Source organism: Lotus japonicus, chromosome 2 (genome assembly GCF_012489685.1).
Source record: "Lotus japonicus ecotype B-129 chromosome 2, LjGifu_v1.2".
NCBI lineage: Eukaryota > Viridiplantae > Streptophyta > Magnoliopsida > Fabales > Fabaceae > Lotus > Lotus japonicus.
Genome location: NC_080042.1, coordinates 34669779 through 34696336, shown reverse-complemented (window position 1 = coordinate 34696336; position 26558 = coordinate 34669779). Strand labels below are relative to the sequence as shown.

The following is a 26558-nucleotide window of genomic DNA, read 5'->3' as shown; positions in this document are numbered from 1 at the left end:
ATCGACCCTTGAGTTTCTTAAGTCGCTTGTCAACCTTCGCCTTCTTGTTTTGAAGCTCAGAAATTTCGCCTTCAAGCCGATTCTTGTCTTTCACGTGAGAAATGGCCTTGGCAGCAACTTCGGTTTTTTGTTTCTTGAACTTGGCCAGATTGGCTTTGAGGGATTTTTCCTGTTGTTGAAGTTCGGCAATCTGTTTCAAAATTTCATTCAGTTGCATTGAGTCAGCTTCTTCGAGTAATTTGATGGAATCCACTTCGGTTTTAGCTTGGTCGAATGATTCAGCTGCTTGTGTGCACTCAGTGAATTTGGAGGCTAAGTCTTGACCGACAAGTTTGGCTTGGTCAAGGGTCGAAAGTGATTCGTCAAGAAACTCTTGAAATTCTTGAATGCCCTTTTCTTGTTGATCAGTGAGGTCCTCATTGCCAAGGTCAGCGATAAGTTGCTTAATTTCTCGGCCTAAGTTAGGATTCGAGTTGAGGGCAGAGAATAAATCTTGCTCGAACGTAAGAGATCGCAGCTTGTTGATCATGGTGGTGGCAGTGTTCAGAGTGCTTGTGCCTTCGTTTTGCATAGATGATTCTTGGCTTCGACTGGTGCTAAGAGAGACTTGACCGCTGATGAGTTGCTCAAGGGCTAATACTGGGTCATCCATGGCAAGAGCGTCAAAGTCTTCGATAGGAATGGACTGAGGAGACTTCCTGCCAGCAACAGGGCTCGAAACCTTAAGGGCTTTTTCTTGGGTCTTCGAAACTTTGGCAATGGGTGAAGGGATAGGCTGACGGTCTTCGTCAGTATCTGACTTTTCGGCCGAAGCACCAAGGTCCTGCGTAAAGGACTCATTGTCAGATGAAACATAACTAACTATTCGACCAGAAGGATATTGAATTCGTAATGGTTGAAAGTTTAAAAAGTCATCAAGACTTTGGCAGTCAGAAGAACTGGAATCAGAAGAGTTCGAAGACAAATGGATTACTTGAGGAGGGGGCTTTGGTTTCGAGGAAGTGTCCTGAAGAAGAATGCAAAAGGTAAGTACAAGGATTAAGGAATAACGAAGAAAGGAGTGTTGAACGAAAAATACTTACTTGTTCTTGCTGAGTTTTGGTCGGAGAAGAAGCTCCCGAACTTTCGCTTTGAGAGGAGCCAGAATCTTCTTGGTCAGTTTCTGCTTGTTGCTCCTCTTGATTCGGCTCAGCCCCGGCACGTTTCTTTGCAGAAGAGATCGGTGGATTCTCTTCGTTAATGTCCGAGGCTTTAGAGTTAGCATTGTCTTGTGCAGCTTCATTTGGATTGACAGTCTTGGAAGAAATGTTCTCGTCTTCAGGAATTGGGTCTACCTACAAAATATAAGGGAAGAAGATGAGTAAAAAAAAAAAAAAAAAAAAAAAAAAAAAGATAGGAAAATGAAATGAGAAGGATAGAAGATAAGATTACCAAAGTTCTTTCTGAGTCGTCCTTTTCGGATGAAATTCTTATTTTCTTTCGAGCATCCGAAGTCGAGCTTTGAGAACCTCTCTTTCGAGCCTGGAAAATATATAAGATATGGATTTGGAGTCGAATAAAGGGTAAAACAACGCATTAACGAATATACCTTAGGGACGTTCTTTTGTTGAACTGGAATGCCTGTTGAATTGTCGGAACCTTCGTCTTCCTTGCATGGAACCTTGGGTATTGGTTCGGCTGAAGGAAAAGGGGTATAAGTACGAGAGTAAAGGAAAAAGAACAAAAGTAAGACGAGTCTATCTAACCTTGATGAATTTGTGTAAGGACTTGGACGTGACATGAGTTAACATGAACGTGTCCGGGGTAGTTGTGCAAGAAATATTTAGTCGAAGTAACCCTTTTCGGAAGTGGTAAAAGACTTTGTATAAAACATTTGTATGTAAAATGGTCGAGCCACTTTGGGTAAATAACAGGTAAAGCCAAAGCCATGTCACTGGTAGGAAAAGCTGGAAATTTTGGACAATAATGTCGAAGAGTATAAACATATTTATCCACAAAAGGGGGAAAAAGTTTAATTTTTAAAACTTTGGCTTTGACCTTTTCTTTTAAAACTTCCGCCGCTTCCGAAAGGGTTAAATTCAATCGACCTGGAAGATAAACAGTTTTGAAGAATCTCTGAAATGACTGGATTTCTTTGATGAGCATACCTCGAGTTTTCTTTGTAGCCTTTTTCTGCACAGATTGAAGAGCTTCAGTCATCTTTCCAATACAAACTCCTAAGGTGGTCTGAATAGACTTGTAGTAGGTCGACCACCAAACTTCAAATTCTTTAGTGCAATAAAAGGATGGTTCGAAAGACAGAGGTTCAAGACGAAGAGCAGACGTCTTCTTGTCATAATAGTTGAGGGCTTCATAAAAAGAGTCGACATCTTTGTCGCAAAACCCTTCATTGCAAATGGCATCCTTTTTTGAGAAAAGAGGGATGGGAACGATTTGACATAGGCCGAATTGTCTAGCCACAAGTTGAGGCTGGTAACCCAACACGTTCACCTCAGATTTTTTGAAACCAAGGGGAAGAACTTGAGGTCGGAAAAATTCCCTCCAGATGCTAATACTTTCAAGCTGTTCGCCCGGAGATTCGCATGGGAAAGGTCGGACAAGCCATTTGGGACCAGTAGTTGGAGCAGCAAATGGAGCAAGGTCGGGAGTAAAAGAGGTCATTTCCATAAAAGCAGTAAAAAACTCACGGAAAGTGGTTTCTGGATCGACTTTATCTTTGGAAGCAGTCAAGCAATTAAGTCGAAAAGCAGCAATAGAAGTCGAGACATTTTGTGGACTTGGAGTTGAGAGTTTGGTCTCAAATATGGCATTTAGCCAAAGTTGAAGAAACCATAGAGGTCCAGCAAAAAGGATGTTTTTCTCGGCTCCAGAGGGCTTCTGAAGAGAAGTGATGGCTTGACTCAAAGAAAGGTAAAGTTCGCCTAATAAAACTTTACCTAAACAGACGTCGGTACCTTCGTGCAAAAGCTGAGCAAGAAGCACAAATTTCTGAGGAACTTGAAGAGACTTGGAACAAAGGAAGAAAGCAGAGAGCCAGAACAACAAGAAAGCTACATGTTCCGAGTCGGAAACATTTGCAGAGGTCTTGTCGTGGTTTCTTAGAATGAAGCTTTTGTAAGTTAGATGGTTATAGTCTAATTTGATTTCTTTCTTAACAGGCCGGTCGAATGTAAAAGAAGAACCTGTAGGTCGAAGACCGGCAATAGCAGCTACATCTAAGAGAGTAGGGGTAATCATTCCCTGAGGAGTATGAAAGGTATTGGTCGAACGCTCCCAAAAGAAGAAAGAACTGGCTAACATTGCTGGATGGTAGACAATTTTCGACCTGGATAATTGGATTATGTCAAAAATCCCTAAAGTTTTCCAGAAATCTCCATTCACTTTCTCGACTTTGTTTAACCATTCAATGTAGGGATTCGTCTTCACTGGAGGTGAAGAACGGAAAGCTCGAGGGGGGTCACCTAAAAAGGACAGATTGTAGGAATCCCTAAAGGCCAAGATTTTCTCATCCGGTAAAGGTGAAGGAAAGAATGCAGATGCATTTCTTGGGAAAATAGTTTGGTAAGGTCCTAGATATGCATGCAACTTATCACCAATGGAGAAGGGAATAAGTACCTGGGAATTCCAGATCTTAATCTTTTCTTCTTCATTGGGAGGTTCTGGAACAAAGGTCCTCCCTTCAACTTCAATGGGTTTTAAAAGAGAAACCGCAGACGGAACCTGAGAAGAGGATGTGGAAGTCATGGTGGTGGCCGGCGAACTGGAAGATGATGATGATGCAATGATGGTGATGGTGAAAGCTCGCGTAAACCGAAATGGTTCCGGTAGAGCTTTGGAATATCAAGGAGTTGCAGGGTTTACAAATGGGTTTTTTCAGAGAGAAAAGCTAGAGGTTGAAGAAGAAGTGAAGTGGAAAAGTTTTTTCCATCTATTTATAAGTCTGGAGCTACAACAAGATGGACGGTTGAGATTGAAGCGGATGCCAAACTTTTGTTTAATAGAATTTACTTGTGATCCGTTTAAATTCTGAGTGGGGTATGGCAGTTTTCCTTGGAGAACGTGTCTGACATGATTAGACATTTATGATAGTGGAGTGTGGAAGTTACTAAAGGTTAAAAGAGACTTTTACTTGTCAGAAATGAAAAAGGGGAAAACTGACATATAGTATGTGGTCGAAATTAGGTAAGTCGAAAATATCATTTTTCTGATCGACACAAATGATATTTTGGGGGGCATCTGTTAATTGCATATAATTTCGACCTATTGTTGGACATTTCGATTGGAATTTATACTGGGTTCAACCTTCGAAGTCGAAAGTGAAGGGAATCAAGGAAATTTATCAAGTGTTCAACGACTTCGACTGTAAAGTACTGTTTTTCGAGATACGGAGAGTTCCATATGAGAAGCCGGTTTGTCTTTGAAAGATGATTCACGAGGGACACGTATAGAATAGAAAGACACGTGTAGGACGAAGCTATGTTCAGAAGACACTTGTAATAGTTGTATTAATTGACCGTTAGAAGTCAGTTACATTTTAAGTCTATAAATAGCAGGTTTGTAGAAAGAATAGGGGTTCACAATCTTTACTCGAAAACTCTCAAGTGCTTACAATCGATCACAATGATTACAAGCCAAGTTAGAGTGAAAAAGTAGGGATTCGTGTAACACTTTGCATCTTATAGTTCATTATTATTATTCAGATTCAGAAAGTTCATTTATGTTTTTATCATTTAAGTCGAATTTATTCGTTTTGTTTCTAATTTGTTATTAAATTTCTTTAGTTTTGAGTGACTAAATTTAATTCATTTTCACCAAAGAACCCAAGAGGACTCGAATCCAGTCCCAGATTGATCTTTGGATTCTTTATTTGTGTTTACCAAAATTTGGTGTAAACAGGTTCATGTGGAGTGGGTCAATTAGTTTTTTAGTATTGATTGTTAAGGAGAGATAAAGTCAGCCGATTGTAGAGAGAGTAACAATTATTAGTCGTGTTGAGTTGTGCTTTGTCCATCGTGCCAAATAGCAATACTATTCCAAATAATTTGACCAAGTTTGGCATTGGAAAAGAAAAATAATTTATTTGTTGTTAGGAGGGCCAAAGGCTCGAAAGAGAAACAATTTGAAGGATTAAAACAAGAGAGAAAAAGGTTGATGCCGTGTAAACTTCTTTTACCAATAATGTGTAGTTGAAAAATCATTTCCAACCACTAACTATGTTCTAATATAATAATGGATATACACCTTGTAGAAATGAGAGATTTGATTGATGACGTCCATATAAAAAAAATATAGAAAGAAAAATATGTAGATATAAGATGGAAGAGAAATATGAATATACTTCTTTTAAGTGTGTATTAAATTATTTTTCTTTTTTATTTTAATAAAAAAAATGTAATTGTTTGATCCTGTGTGACAGTACTAGGGTGCATATGGGTTGGGTTGGATGGATTTTGGTCAAAATAAAATCCGAACCGATCAAAATTGTCTGGGTTGGATTGGGTTGGATTTCACGAATTTCTTCTTCAGACCCGATCCGAACCAACCCGACGAAATTTGGATTGGGTTGGATGGATTTATTGGGTCACTATTAAAATAATAATATATCTGAAGTATTAAAAAATCTTGCAAAAATTATTATAAATTCAGAAAAAGTTATAAAAATACTAAATATGTTATAATACTAAATAGCATGAAAAAGACACAAAAAGTTATAGAAATAATACCACATAAATGACATATAGTCAAATATCATGAAAACATAAAACTTCATTATCAAATGACATGAAACAATCTAATATAAATAGTATCTAAAAAGTGAAAAACAACACTAAATGTCATGCCACGACACTTAGAACTTAGATGTCTCCAACATGCCAAATAACTATATATAAACATGTAATAAATAACTACGAACAAATACTCTAAGTTTAAATATGACAAATAAGTACAAATACTTGAGTCTCAAAGTTTTAAAAAGTCATCACTCCGACACTAGCACTCCAAGTATGAGTAAAATTATAAAAATTATTATTATATGTATGGATTCTGGGTTGGGTTGGATGGATTTGAACTGAATCCGAAATCCGATCCGAACTTGGTTGGGTTGTAGTAAAATCCATCCGACTAACCCGATTGCCCGATCCAACCCGCATTTTTTCTATTGGATCGGATTGGGTTGGGCGGGTTCATTAGATTTACCCGGCCATGTTCACCCCTAGACAATACTTATGTACATTAATGGTGTATATCTATTAAGGTGAGCTCATTGAATTTAACATGAGTATCATCTTTACTTGGATTTGTAAGTTTATGGTCATTATAAATTTTCTTATGGATAATGTTTCCTTCACACCTCTCTTTGAGGTGGAGAGAGGTGCAATGGGGAGAGAAATAGGAAGAAAAGAAAAAGTAAGAGAGAGAAAGTATGAGATGTGATAAATGATAAAAGAAGAGAGATAGAAATAAAATGGGGTGGAAATGAAGTGTTTAAAAAATGAGGTGTGTATATATCATTATGGCCTATCATTATTGTTTTCTTATTCTAATGTTGATTATTTTCTTATTCTAATGTTGATTATTTTCTTATTCTTTTACTCCAACTATACTTCAACTTTGATGTGAAAAATCTTTGTCGTGTATGACAGTGAAGCAACACCCATCCATTAATATATGTGTGGTATTTGTGTCGTGACTCGTGAGGTTAGAGGTAGAATTAGAAAGAAGACAGTGACTGTGAGAGGAAGAAAGAGAGAAAATGAGATATGCTGGAGGAAGAAGGAGGCGAGTACCACTGAAACCATTACTTGTTTTCTGCGGCGTTTTCGTCACTGGTTTGGGGCTGTTGATGCTGCAGCTCAAGTCCTTGGATTTCGAGTTCCGAGCTTCCAACAATGGCTCCAGCTCGAAAGACATGGCGGCAGCTTCTTGGCGTGCGGCCGACACCACCGTCAAGAAGCCGTGCCTGACGGTGGAAGAGATGGGGAAGGATTTCAGAAGAGGTGTTGGGAAGGAATCACTGAGAGTGAGAACGATTATTCAGAAACATTTTGTTGCCAACGGTACTTTTGGGATTCTATTCTAGCCTGTTTTTCTGCTATGTTAGGTTTACTTGTTCTCTTTTTTCTGTTCTGTTTCTTTTGAGAATTGAAGCTTTAGTTTTCTGTCCTTTTGTTTTGATAGGTGTCAAATTTGTGTACAACATTTATTATTGTATTAGAACATAGTTAGTGGCTTTTACTTGGATCATGTATGAATTTAGGGTGTGTTTGGTAATGAAGGGAAGGGAGGGTAGAGATTTTAAATATTGTCATGTTTGCTTAAGCCCCATATAGTGTCAATGTGTCATCTTCTTCCTACTTCCTACCACTCGCATTGGATACCAAGCAGCATAGAGGGGACAAGACATTGTGTATCAATTTGAGAAGATGGGTGGGTTGCAAACTTGCAATGGATATTTGTGGGAAACGCCGCACGTTCAAGTTTTCCTGAAATTGTCAATATGGTCGGTGAAAGATGGTGGGCATTGAAATATGGAAGTGTGCGAGAAGCAGCGATTTTTTGGGTTATGTTTTTATGGAGTAGATTTCTTTTTTTATCATGACAGCAAGTATGAATGTGTAGTTTGGAAGGGGGAAAAGTAAGGTGTTTTGGTTATGGAAGATGGAGAAGAAGGTTCAGTCCATGTCATTTGATATTTTCACTGCTATTCTATGTTTTGAACACCTAAATTATTGTTCCCCATAAATCTGAGTTGATTGTTCAATGTTCAGAAAGAAAAAAAAAACAGTGTGAAGAATGAATGCAGAAAACAGTAGAGAAGAATGAATGCAGAAAACAGTAGTGACAGAGATAGTACATTCCAGCATCAACGTAAGTGAAGGAACTTGGGAGGAATAAACATGCGATGGAAAGGCATTTTTATCCAATAAAATATTTCCCCTCCCATTCCCCCCACTTTTGGAGGGGAGACAAAATTGAGTTATGAGGGATTTTGGTCCCCTCCATTCCCCCCTCCCCTCCTAAAACTTGAACCAAACACACTAAGTTAAAACAAAAACCTCCCCTCTCCTCCCCTCCCCTCCCCCCCATTCCCCTCCAACCAAAACATTATGTTAGCTAAGTACTATTTTCAAAGAACTATAGTTTATTTTCTTAACAAGTTGTATTGTATTTGGAGTATTGATATCTCCAGAGAGAGCAACATAAATCTTTTGAGACAAATATCTTTGGTGCAGCTTAGATTTTGTGCATGTTTGTACTCTGTAGTGTGTTAATTTTGACTTATCTGCATTTATTTCACACACTCAAGGCCATTTCTCTACTGTTTGATGTGAGCTTGCTCTCCTAAAAATGTTTAGTAAATATCCAAGTTATAGTTTATATCTTAGATGCAATTGGTTAGATGATGAACCTGTAAATACAAGCGCTGTGCAACGGAAAAGATGACTTTGATTTTGTTTCAGGTGCTTCAAGAGTCAGGGATCTGCCCCCAGAGCAGTTCTGTAGTCATGGCTTTGTTCTGGGGAAGACATCCGAGGCAGGTTTTGGGAACGAAATGTACAAGGTCTTAACTGCTGCAGCACTTAGTGTAATGTTAAACCGGTCCTTGATCATTGGCCAAACCAGGCACATTGGTTCTTCCTGAAGCCTAAGTTCCTTTTTCTTTTTTATGAATTAATCTTTTACATTCTCTCTGTCAACTGAAATTAAATTCTCAAGTATCCATGTACTCTTCTTGAATGAATATCTGTGATAGCTTTAAATTATAACTTGTGCCAGAATTTTTTTGCAATATGCATATACCAACCTATTTACATGCACTTTTTGAGACAGCTTAGAAAGATTGTTTATGGCCACTGAAATATGTAGAACTTATGGGAATCTGTTGTTAATGGATTTGATGTTTGAATGTTGCATATTTATATCAACTACAAATCATTGTTTTTCAAGTTGGCTTGGACCGGTAACTGATTTAACCATTTGACTTGGCTGCTTAATAAGGTAATGTGATGAAAAATTCACATGCTACAATTAGGTGTTTGAACATAAATAATAGAGCTTTTCTTTTTCTTTAAAAAAAGATAAATTCTAACACCTGGTTTGGAAGGGAAGCGTAGGCACCATAGTTGGAGATGTTTCCATATGACTAGGAGGTCATAGGTCTTGCAAATTCAAAGTAAGGCTCCCTATAGTTAACCCACAATGTGATCCCTTTTTAATTTCTGGTTTAACTAGTCTCTGATGGTTATAAGTTGTCTGAAAGCAAATTCCATTATGATTGAATCTGAAATGACTAAACCATCAGCACTGTTACAGTTATTGTATTGAACATAGTTTTATCTTTTCCATTATCTGATTATCACCGTCTTGCACATTTCAGAGGAAAATATCCTTTTGGGGACTACATTTCTTATTCCAACTTTACCTTTACGATGAAAGAAATCAAGCATCTGTGGAGAAGCAATGGTTGTGAAAGCAAATATGGACGAAAACTGGTTATTAGGACTGATGATTTTGAAAAACCAGTTGAAACAAATGTTCTATGTAGCAATTGGATTAAATGGAAGCAACCTATCATATGGTAAGGTGTGCATGCTTGATATAATATCAGTCCCTATCTACAGGCATAATAAAATGACCATAAACTGTGTTTTAGGTTTCAAGGAACTACTGATTCTGTGGCGGCACAATTTTTCTTAAAGAATATACACTCTCGGATGAGGATTGCTGCTCTTGATTTATTTGGTGATCCACAAGTTTTAGGATTACGACCAAACGTATTTGGGGAGCTCATGAGAGTTCTCATATCTCCATCAGAAGATGTTGAGGCTGCTGTCAATTGGGTTATTGGGGGTGGGAAGATTCCTGACATCTCATTGCATATGCGGATGCTTATGAACAGGTAATGGAAATCCAAATTACTTTCATTGAATGGGGAAAAAATACAATGCTTGATTGATAAATGAGGCTGTTGAAGCCCAGAAACCTGTTAATCATATTTCTCAGTATGTTAATTAGTCTCCTCTACAAACGTCTGGGAACTTACTTCTGAAGCATTGTTATTTGTTCCTTCTGAATAATACTGAAATGGTACTAGGTATGTGGGATACAGCATTTGGTTTGATATGGTTTAATTGATGTGTTACTACGGGTCCCTGATATGAATATCTTTCACACACTCTTTCGAACAGTTATGAGAACTTTACGAGTCCCTTTAGATCTGAGATATTTATTACCAAATTGAATAGATTTCTGATATCCAATTAATATTTTGATCTACTTTCAGAAATGTCAATTAATATCTTACTCATCCTTTTCTCTTTTTTGGATGGAAATATCCTCTTCAGGTCTGTAAGAGCTGTACAGGCAGCATTGCATTGCATAAAAAAAGCCATACGGAGTCATCACCTAATTTCATCAAGACCAAGGGTGGTTCTTGTGTCAGATACACCTTCTCTTGTTAAGAGTATCAAGTCTAACATAAGTGAATTTGCGGAGGTAATTTTTCAGCTCTTGATTCTGGTATGCAAATGCCAACATATTAATCTCTAAAACAAGGGTAACAATGAAATCATATATCTGATCATATGAACAGGCAATGTGTTACTTTCAATACAGAAAATCTTTAGCATTGTTAATGCAAAAAAAAAAAAAACTTCACATACACCAGATACAACACATATCATCGTGTTATTTTCAACATTGCTTGACTTCTCTATTGATAATTTGTTTGCTTCATAGTATCTAGTATGTTGTTTACTTTTGAAGCATGATGTACAATGAGACTATAAAAATATGCAGTAAAATTTGTGTTCCTTTGACTCTTATACACATCTTCTTTCCCTAGGTTCTTCATTTTGATTATGAAAAATTCAGAGGAAGTATATTTAAAGGTTTGCAAAATTCAAATTTTAGAAGGAAGGATTGGGGCACAGCACCTAGATGGGTTGCTTTTGTTGACTTTTTTCTTGCATCTCGTGCAAGATATGCTACCGTTTCTGGAGCACATCGGCGTGTTGGGACTACCTATGCTCAATTAATTGCTGCATTGGCGGCAACATACAATCTGGGTGGGTATTTCTGCTAACTAACTGCAATACCATGCTACTCCAATTCTTTCAAGTATCAAATTTTGTTAAAAAATAGATTTAATAACACTGTTGGCCTTCCTAGTTTTGACTATGGGTGATTTTAGTCCTCCAAATTATTTTTGAGTAGATTTAGTTCCTCAAGCTTTTAATTATTGCAAATCATGTCCCTCAAGTTCTTAATTCTTAGAATATAGTTATTAGTTTACTTAAAAATCTCAAATTCTCATTTCTTAGAAAAATCTTAACTACTTGAATTAATTTAATCACTGTCGACATTATTCTCTCAAAAGCCACTTTTCAAAATATTAAATTTCAATCAATTAAAAAATCTCAATATTCCATTTCTTCAAACCTTAGGGCTCGTTTGGCACGCCGTATTAGGCATGATAGTATAAGCTTATACAATACATTATGAGTTTATCCATTGTTTGGTGATGACATTGTATTGTATAAGCTTATCCATCAAAGTCCCCTTATACGTTAAAATGACGTATTATTTAATCCATCATGTGAGTGATGGATAAGGCATGATAAGGTTGTGATGTATAAGTCACCATCACCACCACCCTCTATTGCTGCCAACTTACACCATCATTGGCACCACCACCGCCACCACCCGATCACTGTCGCCGCCACCACCACCACCACCGCCGCCACCCGATCACCGTCACTGCCACCACCACCACCACCATTGCCTCCACCCTCCACCGTCGCCGCCACCACCACCACCACCATTGCCTCCACCGTCGCCGTCACCCGATCACCGTCGCCGCCACCACCACCACCACCATTGCCTCCACCCGATCACCGTCGTCGCCACCACCACCACCACCGCCACCACCCGATCACCGTCGCCGCCACCACCACCACCACCATTGCCTCCACCCTCCACCATCGCCGCCACCTTACTAAGCCGCCACCGCCTTACCACCACCACCACACTCTATCGTCGCCAACACCACAACCACCATCGCTGCCACCACCGCCACCACCCGATCACCACCACCGCCACCACCGGTGTTGCCGCCACCGCCACCACCACCGCCGCCGCCCTACCGCCGCCACCGACACCACAACCACCACCCTATCGTCACCACTCTATTGCCACCACCGACACCACAACCACCACCCTATCGCCACCACCACCACCATTGCCTCCACCACCGCCTTACCACCACCACCACCACCCTATCATCGCCACCACCATCACTGCCACCACCACCTCCAACCTATCTCCACTGTCACCACCACCGCCACCAACACCAACCTACCACCATTGCCACCACCACCACCAACCTACCACTACTTCCATCACCACCGCCACCACCGTTATAATCATCTCCATATTTGATTTTTATTATATACCATTATTCAATACTTCATTAAACATAAAATTGCATCAATTTAAACGATATGGTAAATTATACAGAGTATGTCCAAACGCTGGATAGTATAAAAAAGTTATCAGGGCTTATACTATCAGGCCTAATACTATCAGGTCTTATACTATCAGGCCTTATACTATACGTCGCACCAAACGGGCCCTTAATCTCATATCCTTCAATATTCTTCAAAACTTATTATAAATTAAATCCATCTCAGTCTCTAAAATATTTGAAAAGAAAATGAAGATTTAATGGTTTTATACATATGAAAATTGTAAGAGGGGCCAAATTCGCTTAATTTTAAAACTGGAGGGACTCGATTAATTCAAAAAAAAAGTAGGGGACCAAAAATACAATTAAGCCTAGAAAATACTACTGTTGAAGCATCGTATGATAAATGGAATGTTTTTGTTCAGGGGACAACTCGTCTAGTTCAGGGTTTTTGTTCTTGAGCAGTTTCCAGAGTAACTTGTTGAAAGATGGCCTGAAGAATCAGATTGGTTGGGGACATGTGTGGAACAGATATGGTGGACCTTTGAGTTGTCATAACCAGGGAAATCAATGTGCCTTCACACCAGTTCTTCCTTCTGCTTGGTGGGAAGGTCTTTGGCAGTCTCCCATACCAAGGGATATTAACCGTCTTGCCTCCTATGGCATTCGATTATCTGGTCTCGGCACAGTTGATAACAATTCACTTCAAAATCACTGTAAGAAAAGGAAAAATGTTGTAAGAACCATTACACTCAAATTGTAGTGTTTGGAAATTGGAAGGCACGTTTCATAATAGTAGTATTTTTGTATATATCCGATTCTTTGCTAGCTGTATCTCCAAAACTTGTTGGATAGACATAATAATAGTATTTTTGTATATATATGATTCTTGCTGCATCCAACTTTTCTGATCGAGTCCATTTTCAATCAATTTTTGGTACAACATTCTCGGACAACATGACTACTTAGAGAAGCTATTTAGCTTGGGAAGTAGATCTTTCAATAATTGATGGACTAGGTGAAAATACATTACTAAACAATTTAATGGTAAATTAAGTTGTTTTATTTAGTATATTATTGGTTAATAGGTGAAAGTGTGAAACAGTTGAAACTTCTACCGCTGTATTTATATATTTGTAAAATATCATTCACAATTTTATTTTTTATAATTAATGGTATTTTATTTAATTCATGTTATAAATAATTGTTTTAACATGTCTACTAGCAATTTTTTTCTTTCCTTTTACACCTTTATAAGTCCATCCCTCCTCTCTTGACCATTTATTTACTTTCATTGAAAAGTTACTTATTTCATCATATTATGCTCTTTTTCTGGTGTGTTATTCTCTTTCCTCTTTTTCGATAAGCTCAATTTGAACTTCTATTATGTTATTTTTTTCTTTATGGGATAGGGTTTTTGTTTGTTTTTAATCCCTAATCAAATATGTTGGGAGATGAAGGAGAAGGTTTGAGTGACCAGAAAAAAATGGTAGGAGAAGGAGTGATGCCGTGATGGGTGGGAGGAGGAAGAGAAATACTAAATTTGACGAAAGTGAATTTTAAATGACAAAAACTGATGTGAAAATTACATGTGGAGACTTATCTGACTAAGATTGCCCACAAGGGGTGTTGAACAGGTAAAAAGTATTTCAAAAATGTTTAACGATACCATAATGATTATTTTCAATCAAATTTTTTTTAAGGATTAAAAACTATGAAACTTTTTTATAGGGCCCATTTTAGATTAGAGTGTATAAGGAATAACCAAAAACATTTAACCCAAAATATAATCTATCATTTCCTCCCGCTTGTATGTTCCATGCTCTGTGGAAATTGCACATATTACTTTTCTTAATCCATGCATGGTTTATATTATGAGGAGGATGTTTCATGTTTGGAAGCAATAATGCTAAGTTTGTGAAGGAGGTGGGCTTGGTGAAATGGTATGGTATTTGAGGTTGGAAGGATACACTTAAATTGGGATTGAACTCAGGCCCTCACCGCATGACATGAAGTGTGTTTCTTAAATAGGCACTACTTCATTGAACAACCAAGGAAATTACATAAAGGAAAATGAATAATCTACCACAACAACCCAACGTGTCTAGTCAAACAGTTAATTCATCAAAACCACAACTTCACATAAGATTTCTTGGCATAAAAGAAAAAAGGGTATAAGCAGGATCTGCAAAAGGAAACACATATGCAGTTCAATTAATCCTTTACCCAAAATAAATGTACATACCTGGTTTCCTCATGCCAAATCTTACTGGGCTGAGAAAATTTAACAGAATAAGAGCAAGTTCTTGTCCGAGTCAACTCAACGCGCAGATGAAATCCCAAGTAGGCTAATACTGAGGTATGTATGATGTTCTTATATGAGAAAATAAGAATAAATCATGACCGTTAGATCTAATCATGAATGGTCTAGATTAAAACATGAAGTCATGTGACATTTTAAAAAAGTCACATGACATTTTTAAGTGATCGTGTGAGAATTAAATTGTTTTAATCTTGACCATTCATGATTAGATCTAACGGTCATGATTTATTCTTATTTTCTCATATAAGAACATTTTTCTCATATGATACATCCCTGTATATATATATTCATAATGAGCAACCTGTTCTGCAATATTCAGTGGCAAGTGGCAACTATGTATTTTAAGCTAAAAGAAAGAAGTCACATTCAATAATATAATATAAGATCATCTCTTAAGTCTTAATCAGTTCAGCTCACCTTTAAAAAATTGGATTAAGTAAATGCTGCAGCCCGAACCCCAAAAAAATTGCAGGTAAAAGTCAAAAGTGGCTAGAAATCTATCTATACTAGATACAAAGCACAAGCCCTTTACCAAGACAAAAATCCAACGTGGCCTTCCCTCAACAATTTGCCACGCGTCAGTTTAGCAGAATTCCTTGGTTTCCTTTTCTTTCAAAGGTTGTTTTTGTCAAAGGCTATATATATGTATATGTTTTGTGCCTCCAGTACAAAGATAGGTTTTTAAATCTGAGTGTGGTATGTCAGTCTGTTATATATTTCGTGCTGGAACCTTGGTATATCTTTTGTCCCATTATTTGAATCTCAATTTTTACTCCTTCATATGCTTCTTTGTACTATAAATATCGCTGCACATTTCATCAAAATTACACACCCTTCCATTCTGTTTTAGTTGTGTTCTATATCTTGAGTTCACCTGTTCCTTTCTTGATCCGCTATGGAGTTTGTTTACCACAATGTTGATGAGCTTCGTTCTGGGAAGCATCATTGGAGGATTTTGGTGAAGGTGGTTCGCATTTGGTACAGTCAAGGTTTTGCCTCATCGAAGTTGCCCCTTTCTCTTGAGTTGGTGCTGATGGATAACAAGGTATGACAGTAATGTTCCGTTTATTGTTTGAATTTTAATTTGTAAATAAGGTTAATGGTTGGTTGTTGTTATACATGTCAGGGTTCCAAGATCCATGCGACTATCAAGAAGACCCTGATGTACAAGTTTGAGAAGTTACTGGTTGAGGGCAATGTCTACAATTTGTCCTCTTTCGTTTTGGTGGATGAAAGCGAGGATTATAAACCTACGAGACACAGTTATAAGATATGCTTCATGTATAACACAGAAGTGCGGCCCATGCCCCAGATTACTATTGATGAGTTTCCCTACAGCTTTGTATCCCTTGCTGACCTTTTGTCCCCTGGATTTGATTCGACTTATCTGATTGGTAAGTTTTGCTATCTGAATATATGTTGTAACCACCTGTATAACTTAATTTTTCTCCTTATATAACCGGTTTTGAATTATGTTTGCAGATGTCATTGGCATTTTGACTGGTGTCGGAGTTGAGAGGGAGATTGTGACTAATGGAAAGAAATCTAAGATGAATGTCATTGAGATTGAGTCTGCCGGGTAATTTTATCAAATCAATGTTCTGTTTTAAACAAACCAAAACGTGTTACTGATTTTTTGCATTGTATCAGGCTTAGGGTTGAGTGTGCCCTATTTGGAGCCTATGTTGATGAATTGGCAAATTATCTTGCCGGTGGTGAACTCAACAACCCGGTTGTCATTATTCAGTTTGCCAAAGTGAAATCATTCCAGGGGAACAACAGTCTTCAGAACGTTCATGGTGCTACCAAAATACTTTTTGACCCTGATGTTCCTATGGCAACTGTGTTGAAATCAAAGTATGTATTTAATATGTTTATGTAGATCATTTATTAAATTTAAATGTATATGATGATGAATAATGCGTTCATGATTCCCAGTTACTTAGAAGCTAATGCGAGTGCATCCCATTCACTAAGCCAGTTGTCTGATTCGAAAACCGTATCTGGTGAAGATGACTTTTTGGTCTTGACTAGCCCTAAGTCCATTGCTGAACTGAGGGATATTAAAAAGGTAAACAAGGTGTTATGTGATTTAAGTTTTCTTATGGTTTGTTCGAATCTTCTGAGAACATGTTCAATGTAATCTGGTTGTTGTAGGACTGTGTTTGTGTTGTGTATGGGACCATCCTCCCTATGGAAGAAGGTCTGGAATGGTGGTATACTGCCTGTAGATGCAGCCGTAAGGTTTATGCTGACGAAAAAATGTTTTTCTGCGAGGGATGTAATCGCCATGTTATGGCTGTTTACCCAAGGTGTGTTGATCTGTGTAGTAATCATATCAATATTTCATTTTGGGTTAAATATAATTTTTATATAGGAAAATGCATCAATGTTTGACTGGTTGTTAAATTGGTGCAAAGGTTTCGTCTTCAAGTTAGGGTGGAAGATAACTCTGGATGTGCTAATTTCATCCTCTTTGACAAGGAAGCCACAGCACTGCTTGGGAAAACATGCACTGAGATGGTCGAGTCCTGTGATAGGGTACATTAATTATATAGTGTTTTCGTTCCGGATTACGTTTGTATATTCAAGTATTGCATTCTCGCATTGCATTTAATTTTGACGCCCTTATAGAATGAAGGTGATATTGGGATGCCTGTTGAATTCACCCGTGTGTTTGGGAGAGCTGCTCTTTTTAAGATTGAGGTGAAGAATTTCCTGGGTCAGAGATTTGATAGGTCCAGATTTGAGACTACGTATCGTGTTAAGCGCGTCTGCACTGATGAATTGATTATCGAGCAGTTCAAAAAATTGCAATTAGATCTTACCGTACGTCCTTATCTCCCTTATTTTTGTTATGCTTATTTACCTAATGCTGGGGCTGATCTTAATGAATACGGGATAAAGGTTGGTGCATCTTCTAGCCGGGAGCTGCTTACCCCTCAATCCACTCTCAACCCTCAAGTCCAGGGGAATGAAGATATAGGGAAGGTAATAATTGAGTTTCTTCGATTATGTGTTACCTCAGTGAATTTTCCAGACATCAAGTACTACTATTAATTTTATGTCTACATTTTTTGTAGGATTTGCTGGATGAGTTTGTCGTGGTCTCCGGTGACAAGGTTACCGAGGCTGAATTTTCTGCTGAACTTCCAGTCACTAACCTGGAAGCAAATACTCAGGAGACCATAAGTCCAAAGAGGAGTTCCTCCCCTGACAATGAAGGTGTTCAGGTTCTGTCCAACCGGAAGAAGAAGGTGATGCCAAAGGCGAAAAAGGATAAGATATGATATCTATCCTATAGACGATGCATATGTTTTAAGCCTTTAGTATCTAAGTACAAGTTTACGTTTCTAAAAAACCAGTGTATGTTTGCACTTGGTGGCTTTCCCGTATTAAGTACGTTTGTTTTTTCATTTCCCAGTGTAGTTTTACTTAAGTTTGTTCCAGAAAATGCCAGTTCCAGTGAACATGGTTATGAATATGAATAAAACTAAGGTACTTTGCATCGTCAACATGGATTATACCAGTATGCCTGACTAAGTATAGAGTTGGTTTCTTAAATTAAGGAATCATCTGGAAACACTGAATTTCTTATATACTAACTTATAATACCTTAATTCCTTACAAAACGATGGAATAGTGATATCTCACGAAGTAAGTTATTGTTAAGCACAATTGGAGAGTCTAAACGACAGCAATCGTATTTGCCACGGCCAAAATGGGTATATGATTGTGATTCCAACATTTTAACTACATATCAAATCACTAGAATAGACATATCCATCAATAGACATATCCATTCAATTGATGCTTTTTTATTATTCTGCTACAAACCTAAACATGTTTCATTAGAGCTTCAGTTTAATTTTATATAGCAATGTGATTCAGTCTTTTTAACTTCATATCAAAACAATGGATTAGTCATTTCCAACAAATTAATTTTCCCTTATAATAGTAGAGAATGATTAATTCATGTAACTATGTCAGTTAATCATATCCCACCGAGTAATATACTGTTCTAATTGAATGATTCACTTATCTAACTATGTAAGTTAATCTTAAAGTAAGTTACTTTTATCAGATTATAAGAATGTGAGAAAATCTCTCTTTTTATTTAATTTCATTAATTGACATGAAACATCCTTGAAATCTGATTGGTTGACGGTGTAAAAAAAGTTTACGCCGTCGGTGCATCAAAATCAAACTCCTAATAGAATGATTAATTTATGTAACTGTGTCAGTTAATCATATCCCACAAAGTACTTACTGTTCTAATTGAATGATTCACTTATCTAACTAAGTAACTTAATCTTAAAGTAAGTTACTCTTATCAGATTTGTAACAATGTGAGAAAATCTCTCTTTTTATTTAATTTCATTAATTGACATGAAACATCCTTCAAATTTGATTGGTTGACTGTGTAAAAAAAGTTTACGCCGTCGGTGCATCAAAATTAAACTCATAATAGAATGATTAATTTATGTAACTATGACAGTTAATCATATCTCACAAAGTAATTTACTGTTCTAATTGAATGATTCACTTATCTAACTAAGTAAGTTAATCTTAAAGTAAGTTACTTTTATCAGATTATAAGAATGTGAGAAAATCTCTCTTTCAAACTCATAATAGAATGATTAATTTATGTAACTATGACAGTTAATCATATCCCACAAAGTATTTTGCTGTTCTAATTGAATGATCCACTTATCTAACTAAGTAACTTAATCTTAAAGTAAGTTACTCTTATCAGATTTGTAACAATGTGAGAAAATCTCTCTTTTTATTTAATTTCATTAATTGACATGAAACATCCTTGAAATTTGATTGGTTGACGGTGTAAAAAAGTTTACGCCGTCGGTCCATCAAAATCCAACTCATAATAGAATGATTAATTTTTTTAACTATGTCAGTTAATCATATCCCACAAAGTATTTTGCTGTTCTAATTGAATGATTCACTTACCTAACTAAGTAACTTAATCTTAAAGTAAGTTACTCTTATCAGATTTGTAACAATATGAGAAAATCTCTCTTTTTATTTAATTTCATTAATTGACATGAAACATCCTTCAAGTTTGATTGGTTGACGGTGTAAAAAAAGTTTACGCCGTCGGTGCATCAAAATTAAACTCATAATAAAATGGTTAATTTATCTAACTGTGTCAGTTAATCATATCCCACAAAGTACTTACTGTTCTAATTGAATGATTCACTTATCCAACTAAGTAAGTTAATCTTAAAGTAAGTTACTTTTATCAGATTTCAAGAATGTGAGAAAATCTCTCTTTTTATTTAATTTCATTAATTGACATGACACATCCTTGAAATCTGATTGGCTGAAGGTGTCAAAAAACTTTACCCCGGCGGTGCATCACAATTAAAGTCATATTAGAATGATTAATTTATCTAACTATGTCCGTTAATTATATCCCACAAAGTATTTTACTGTTCTAATTGAATGATTCACTTATCTAACTAGGTAAGTAAATCTTAAAGTAAGTTACTTTTATCAGATTTCAAGATTGTGAGAAAATCTCTCTCTTTTTTTAATTTCATTAATTTACATGACACATCCTTGAAATCTGATTGGTTGACGGTGTAAAAAAAATTTACCCCGTCGGTGCATCAAAATTAAACTCATAATATAATGGTTAATTTATCTAACTATGTTGGTTAATCATATCCCACAAAGTATTTTACTGTTCTAATTGAATGATTCACTTATCTAACTAAGTAAGTTAATATTAAAGTAAGTTACTTTTATCAGATTTCAAGATTGTGAGAAAATCTCTTTTTTTTTTTAATTTCATTAATTGACATGCCACATCCTTGAAATCTGATTGGTTGACGGTGTAAAAAAAATTTACCCCGTCGGTGCATCAAAATTAAACTCATAATAAAATGGTTAATTTATCTAACTATGTCAGTTAATCATATCTCACTAAGTATTTTTCTGTTCTAATTGAATGATTCACTTATCTAACTAAGTAAGTTAATATTAAAGTAAGTTACTTTTAACTAATCAAGGCCGTGTATTCTTATTTATTTATATCAATACATTGATATTTGATGCACTCATTCAGTTGGAACAAAAAACTGAGCGTTTAATTTTTCCCATCAATAGTTAAGCTAATTTTAATAAAATCACAATTGATGGGAATATCTCTGGTTGCCTCCACTGCATTTGCAAATTTTAGATATACATCATATCATATAATTAATGAAGTGTAAGAAAGTGAAAATGCAGTTTATTTTTAGTTCTCCTTTAAGGGAAGCTTCAAATGAACAAATGGTGATGCATCTAATAATAGTATTCTATAGTTCCCTAATCAATATATCTAACTTTGGCAATTATTCTCCTGACATTTTGCAGCAGTGTGCGGCTGATTAGACAGCCCTGGCCTCTGTTTCATTGGCCCCAACGGAGATTTTCTTGCATAATGCTCTGTTTGTTAGATTTAGTATATACAAGATCATGTCTCTAATAAATTGGGTTAGATGGGGAGTCATTAGTGTCATTTATTACATTAGTTAACAAAGTAACGTTATACAAATGGGTGGTTGTTAACACAGAAGTTTGACATTTATTTTACTAGAGAAAGATGTAAGTTTTTTTCCACAAGATTTTATTGCAATCAGTTTTACATGCAACGTGTGACATCCTTTTTAAAATACATTAGATGTTTGTACTTGGGTAGGTTAGAACATTACTCCAATGTCTCTCATTCTATTTAATTTTTTTTTTTTACTATAGTGCCTTTAAGGTGGGTTCTGAAAAATAAATTCTTCCCAAACTAAATTCCAAACATGTGGTTTTTATTTCAAGGATGTGAATTATGTGTAAAATTTGTAGAGTGAGAAACAACACAAAATGGCCCTTGACTTGCACACGGTTGCTATAAATATACCCCATGCTTAAGATGCATCTCAGGATTTTGCATGATACACTTACTCTCTCAAGTAAAGCTCATTATCATATTTCCTCTACACAATGGTTCACTTGGTGCCATGGGGCGGGTACATGGATACAATAGGCCTCTTCCCGCGCAAACACGACGTACGCGTTCTATACTTTCTTCAACTTAAGATTTAGTTCTGTTTTATTGTTACACAATGGAGTAAATATAACCTTACCATAAACATGGAAAAACCACACATCATGCTTAGTTCTTACTTTGCCTTGAACACATTGTTTATAATCAAAACGCTATATCATGCCGAACTAAATACTTTGCCTTGAACACATTGTTTCTTCAACGTGATGCCATTTGTTCATGGCATTTTGTGCAAAAACCTTCAAGACATTGTATAAAATTTCATTCTCTTTATGGTTGTTGTTGCAGGAGTACGTGGTCATTGAACAAGTATTGGCACATCCTGGATTTCTTGGACCTAAGTGGCTGATTGAAGACCCTTTGCAGAGGTTGTATGTGGTGGATTTTAACATGGATTTTGAAAAGCCCGTTCTGGCACATGGATGGAGGTCCATAGCTGACGCATATGATTTGGATCATACTCATGTGTGTATTCTAAACATGTTTGCCCCGTCTCATTTTCATTTGAGAGTATATGATATGTACCAGCAGGAGATAAGCTATCTTCCATCAGGAGCTGTTAGGGAAGGTTATGGAGATGCAAACTGTAACACCCCAATTTCTCAACTGAGGAGTCACATTAGTAACCTAACAAAGTCTAAGGACCAATCTGCAATCCCTAAAAACCAAGGGAATTTTTTTTCTGTAAAACAACTAAACACTTCGGCTAAAAGGTTGGAAACATACCATAACTTTATTTAGATAACTTGTTTCCCGATATACAGTAATAATAGTTTACAATACCATAAGTAAGGTTCAGAATAAACATGCGCACTTTAACAGTGGCGGAAGCAATACTTTAATAACAGAGTTCTCATAAAGTAAAAGAGACTCCAACATAATCCACAAGAAGAGAAGCAAAGCTGCTTCTCATAACTCTACTCCACCGCTTACAACTCGATCTCCAACTCGAGTAGCTATGCCTCGGCGGAAGGATCTCCATCGCCTAATAGCGTTAAGCGCCCAAACAACAAGTAGCAAATAGAAAGGGTTAACTCCATGCAATTACCATGTATAAAAGAGAAAAATCATGTTGTTCGAATTTAATTACCTGGCATGGTAAATAACTAGCAACATAACTCAACTCATATATCAACAACTTAAACATAAATCGGACTCAGATAATAATAACCTCAATAATGTAACATCAAATCAGATATCAATAAACCAATACGAAAATCCAACAACATAGGGTCAGGTGTTAGTTCCCTATAATGCAACTATATGCTGCTAACAAAATGGATCGATCAATATCGTCTCTCAAGACGGGACAATGATAGGACACACCTCCTCATCGCCACTTATAACGTCATACATGACGGGACAATCATAGGACACACCTCCTAATCGCCACTTAACGTCACACAAGACGGGACAATCATAGGACACACCTCCTGATCGCCACTTAGCACCTCGCAAGATGGGACAATGATAGGACACACCTCCTCATCGCCACTTGACTCAAGCCCTATATGCCAAGTCAGACCATAACAAAGCCCACCCAAGGACCAATCCAAAGTAACCACATGTTCCATCCACTAGGAAGCAGTAACGACAGAAACCAGTAAACGGCCGAAGCCTCTCAGAAAACATTTTCCAAATTCAGCATAATAATCATAATCATCTGCCAATCAATATAAACATCTTCATCTCAAACACAGGCAGTGCGATAAAAGCATGCAAGACTCAAAGACGCTCTAAAACCGAGTTACCCTTACCTTCGTGAGTAGAAGTTGGGCATGGAAATTGCGAACCTAGAACAAAGAAAACACAATCATCAACACAAGCTTCACTAGGAGCAACACGATCTACTAATACTAATCGAAATCGTAAAGAAAGCCTCTAAAGCTTCAGAGTTCCTATTTAGGCACAAATTGACAACGGAGACTTCGTTCGCTAAAACGAGCATAACTCGAGCTACAGAACTCAGAATGACACGAAACCGGCGCCAAAATTTCGACAATTGAAAGAGCTACGCAATGGCTCAGGTCATAGAGACCCAAAAATTATTTTTGGACACGGTACCCAAGCAATTAGGTTTCGGCCACTATGGAAAATAGGGTTTTCGAACTTTTTCTTCGATCTAAATCAATTCACAAGGTAGTTTTAGGGTAAAACTAAGGCAAAGAAATTGTCGGAACAATTTTCGGACAATCGGGTCGAAATACGACTATCCAGGGGCATTTTGGTCCAAAATAAAGGCTCAAAACTTCAAAGTTATCAGTTCGGAAAACAAATTTGACAGCATTGATCCTCATGACATCCGTGACAACAAATCCTAAAGGCACGAAGTCAGATTACAGCTTTTCGACAATAAAGTTTCGAAATGTGCGACTAATGGGGTTTTGAATCAATTTTTCAGATCTTGGACAACTGAATCGCAATCGGCGATTACTGACAGAGGTTTTAGACTCATGGGAACATAAGGAACATAACCCAACCAAGAAATCAAGGAAATCGGACAATTTTAGAAAAAGCTCAAAACTGTGAGCACTGAAACGACTTCAGAAACGCAACAGAAACAGTAAACAGAGGTAGGATTCATGCTAGTTACCTCGATACCTAGAAGTAGAGACGAACTGCACGAAGATTGGTCAAGTTTTCGTGAAAATTTCTCCTCTCCTCCTCTCTCCTTGCTCGCGGCCTTGAATGGGTGAGAATGAAGAGATTTTGCTTTTTCGAGCTATTTATAGGCAGGTGAAATCGCGGGAAAATGAAAATTTCGCGATTCCGATTTTTGCAGCACGTCCACCGAGGAATTCTAAGAGAGATTCTGGCGTCAGAATTCCAGAACTCAAAACAATTATCTATGATTTGGGAAAAACGATATCTAAAATCCCAAAGGCGGTGTAAGTTAATCTGTCCCGAAAAACTACTTTTTGCTGTGATGCTCAGACGACAAAACTTCCTTCTGAAGAAAGATTGGAAATGTCGAAACAAATCTGGCACCGCGGACGGAAACTTCGTTAGAAGTCCCGAATAGAAAAAGTCTTCATCCATCGCTCAAATCTAGGGTTTCGAAGCAAGGAAATTAGCGTCGTCGGACTTCCGAAAAGTGAATACTATCGTGCGTACAGTCTAGAGTTCCGAAATGAAACGCTGGTCGAAGGAAAAATAAAGAAAATCTTTAAATTTTCCAAGGATTCGAAATCTCACTTAAAACGTTGCTCTAAAGCGAAATTAGCCTATTCTGGACACGCTTGCCATAAGGCGGGTGTGCAGACGACTCGCTCTAATTCCTAAAATGACTACGCAACATTTCTCAAGCAATTCCTGAACTTTCTTCTTCATTAATCTTTCTCAAATATCAAACTCCTGTCACGCTTACACTGATTCTACGCGTGAGTCGGAAATTAGCTTGTTCTGAAAATCCAGGTCTTACAATACTACCCCCCAAAAAGAAAGTTTCGTCCTCGAAACTTAAGGCTCAGTGAAGAGTTCCGGATACTGTTCCTTCATCCTCTCTTCTAGTTCCCAAGTAGCATCGCCCGTGACTTGGTTCCAAATCACTTTTACCAGAGGAACCTGCTTGTTCCTCAACTGCTTGATCCTACGTTCCTCAATCCTCATTGGTGACACTTCAAAAGACAAGTTGTCTCTAAGCTGAATATCATCTTCCTTGATGATGTGAGAGGGATCAGGAATATACTTCCTCAATTGTGACACGTGTAGCACATCATGAATCTTGGAAAGAAAATGTGGCAACGCAATCCGATAAGCTACTTTACCGACTCGCTCGATAATCTGATACGGTCCAATGAACTTCGGTGTCAGCTTCCTCGACTTTATCGCTCTTCCCACTCCGGTAGTTGGTGTCACGCGAAGAAACACATGGTCTCCCGCCTCAAACTCTAACTCTCTCCGTCGTGTGTCAGCATAACTCTTCTGTCGACTCTGTGACATCCTCATCTTCTCTTGTATTTGCTTCACTTTCTCAGTAGTTTGTTGTACTAATTCAGGTCCAACGAGAAGATGTTCGCCATCTTGAAACCAACATAAAGGAGTTCTACATCTCCTCCCATACAAAGCCTCATAAGGTGCCATTCCAATACTAGCATGAAAACTGTTGTTATAAGTAAACTCGATCAACGGCAACAGCTCATCCCAACTTTCTTGACTATCCAGAACACATGCTCGCAGCAAGTCTTCCAATGACTGTATTGTCCTCTCTGTCTGTCCATCCGTCTGAGGGTGATAGGCAGAGCTCAACCTCAACTTCGTTCCAAGCGCCTCGTGCAACGCCTTCCAGAAATGCGAAGTAAACTTCGGATCTCTGTCAGAAACAATACTCGATGGTACTCCATGAAGTCGTACAATCTCAGCGACATACACTTTTGCAAGTGCCTCCACATTGAACGTGGTCTTCACCGGTATGAAATGTGCTGACTTCGTCAGACGGTCCACAATGACCCAAATGGAATCAAATCTCTTCCTCGTAGCTGGCAAAGCTACCACGAAATCCATAGAGATACTGTCCCACTTCCACTCCGGCACATCAAGTGACTGTAACATACCCGCAGGCTTTTGATGTTCTATCTTCGCCTTCTGACATGTCAGACATGCCGCCACAAACTCTGCTACATTCTTCTTCATTCCTGGCCACCAAAAATTCAACTTTAGATCTTGATACATCTTTGTCGATCCCGGATGAATACTCAATCTGCTCTTGT

At 37.4% G+C, this 26558-nt stretch overlaps 2 protein-coding genes across 2 annotated transcripts; both read left to right on the top strand.

Annotated features, from left to right (window-relative positions):
• Positions 1-6676: 6676 nt before the first annotated feature.
• Positions 6677-13356, top strand: LOC130737937 (uncharacterized). The gene is made up of 7 exons (XM_057589810.1): positions 6677-7058; positions 8463-8625; positions 9380-9580; positions 9656-9901; positions 10347-10497; positions 10847-11069; positions 12892-13356. The coding sequence occupies exons 1-7, from the start codon at positions 6755-6757 to the stop codon at positions 13227-13229; spliced, it is 1626 nt and encodes a 541-aa protein (XP_057445793.1). The 5' UTR covers positions 6677-6754; the 3' UTR covers positions 13230-13356.
• Positions 13357-15684: 2328 nt separating this feature from the next.
• Positions 15685-18079, top strand: LOC130736379 (replication factor A protein 1-like). The gene is made up of 9 exons (XM_057588214.1): positions 15685-15834; positions 15916-16183; positions 16272-16368; positions 16440-16646; positions 16728-16860; positions 16947-17101; positions 17210-17330; positions 17424-17780; positions 17873-18079. The coding sequence occupies exons 1-9, from the start codon at positions 15685-15687 to the stop codon at positions 18077-18079; spliced, it is 1695 nt and encodes a 564-aa protein (XP_057444197.1).
• Positions 18080-26558: the final 8479 nt, after the last annotated feature.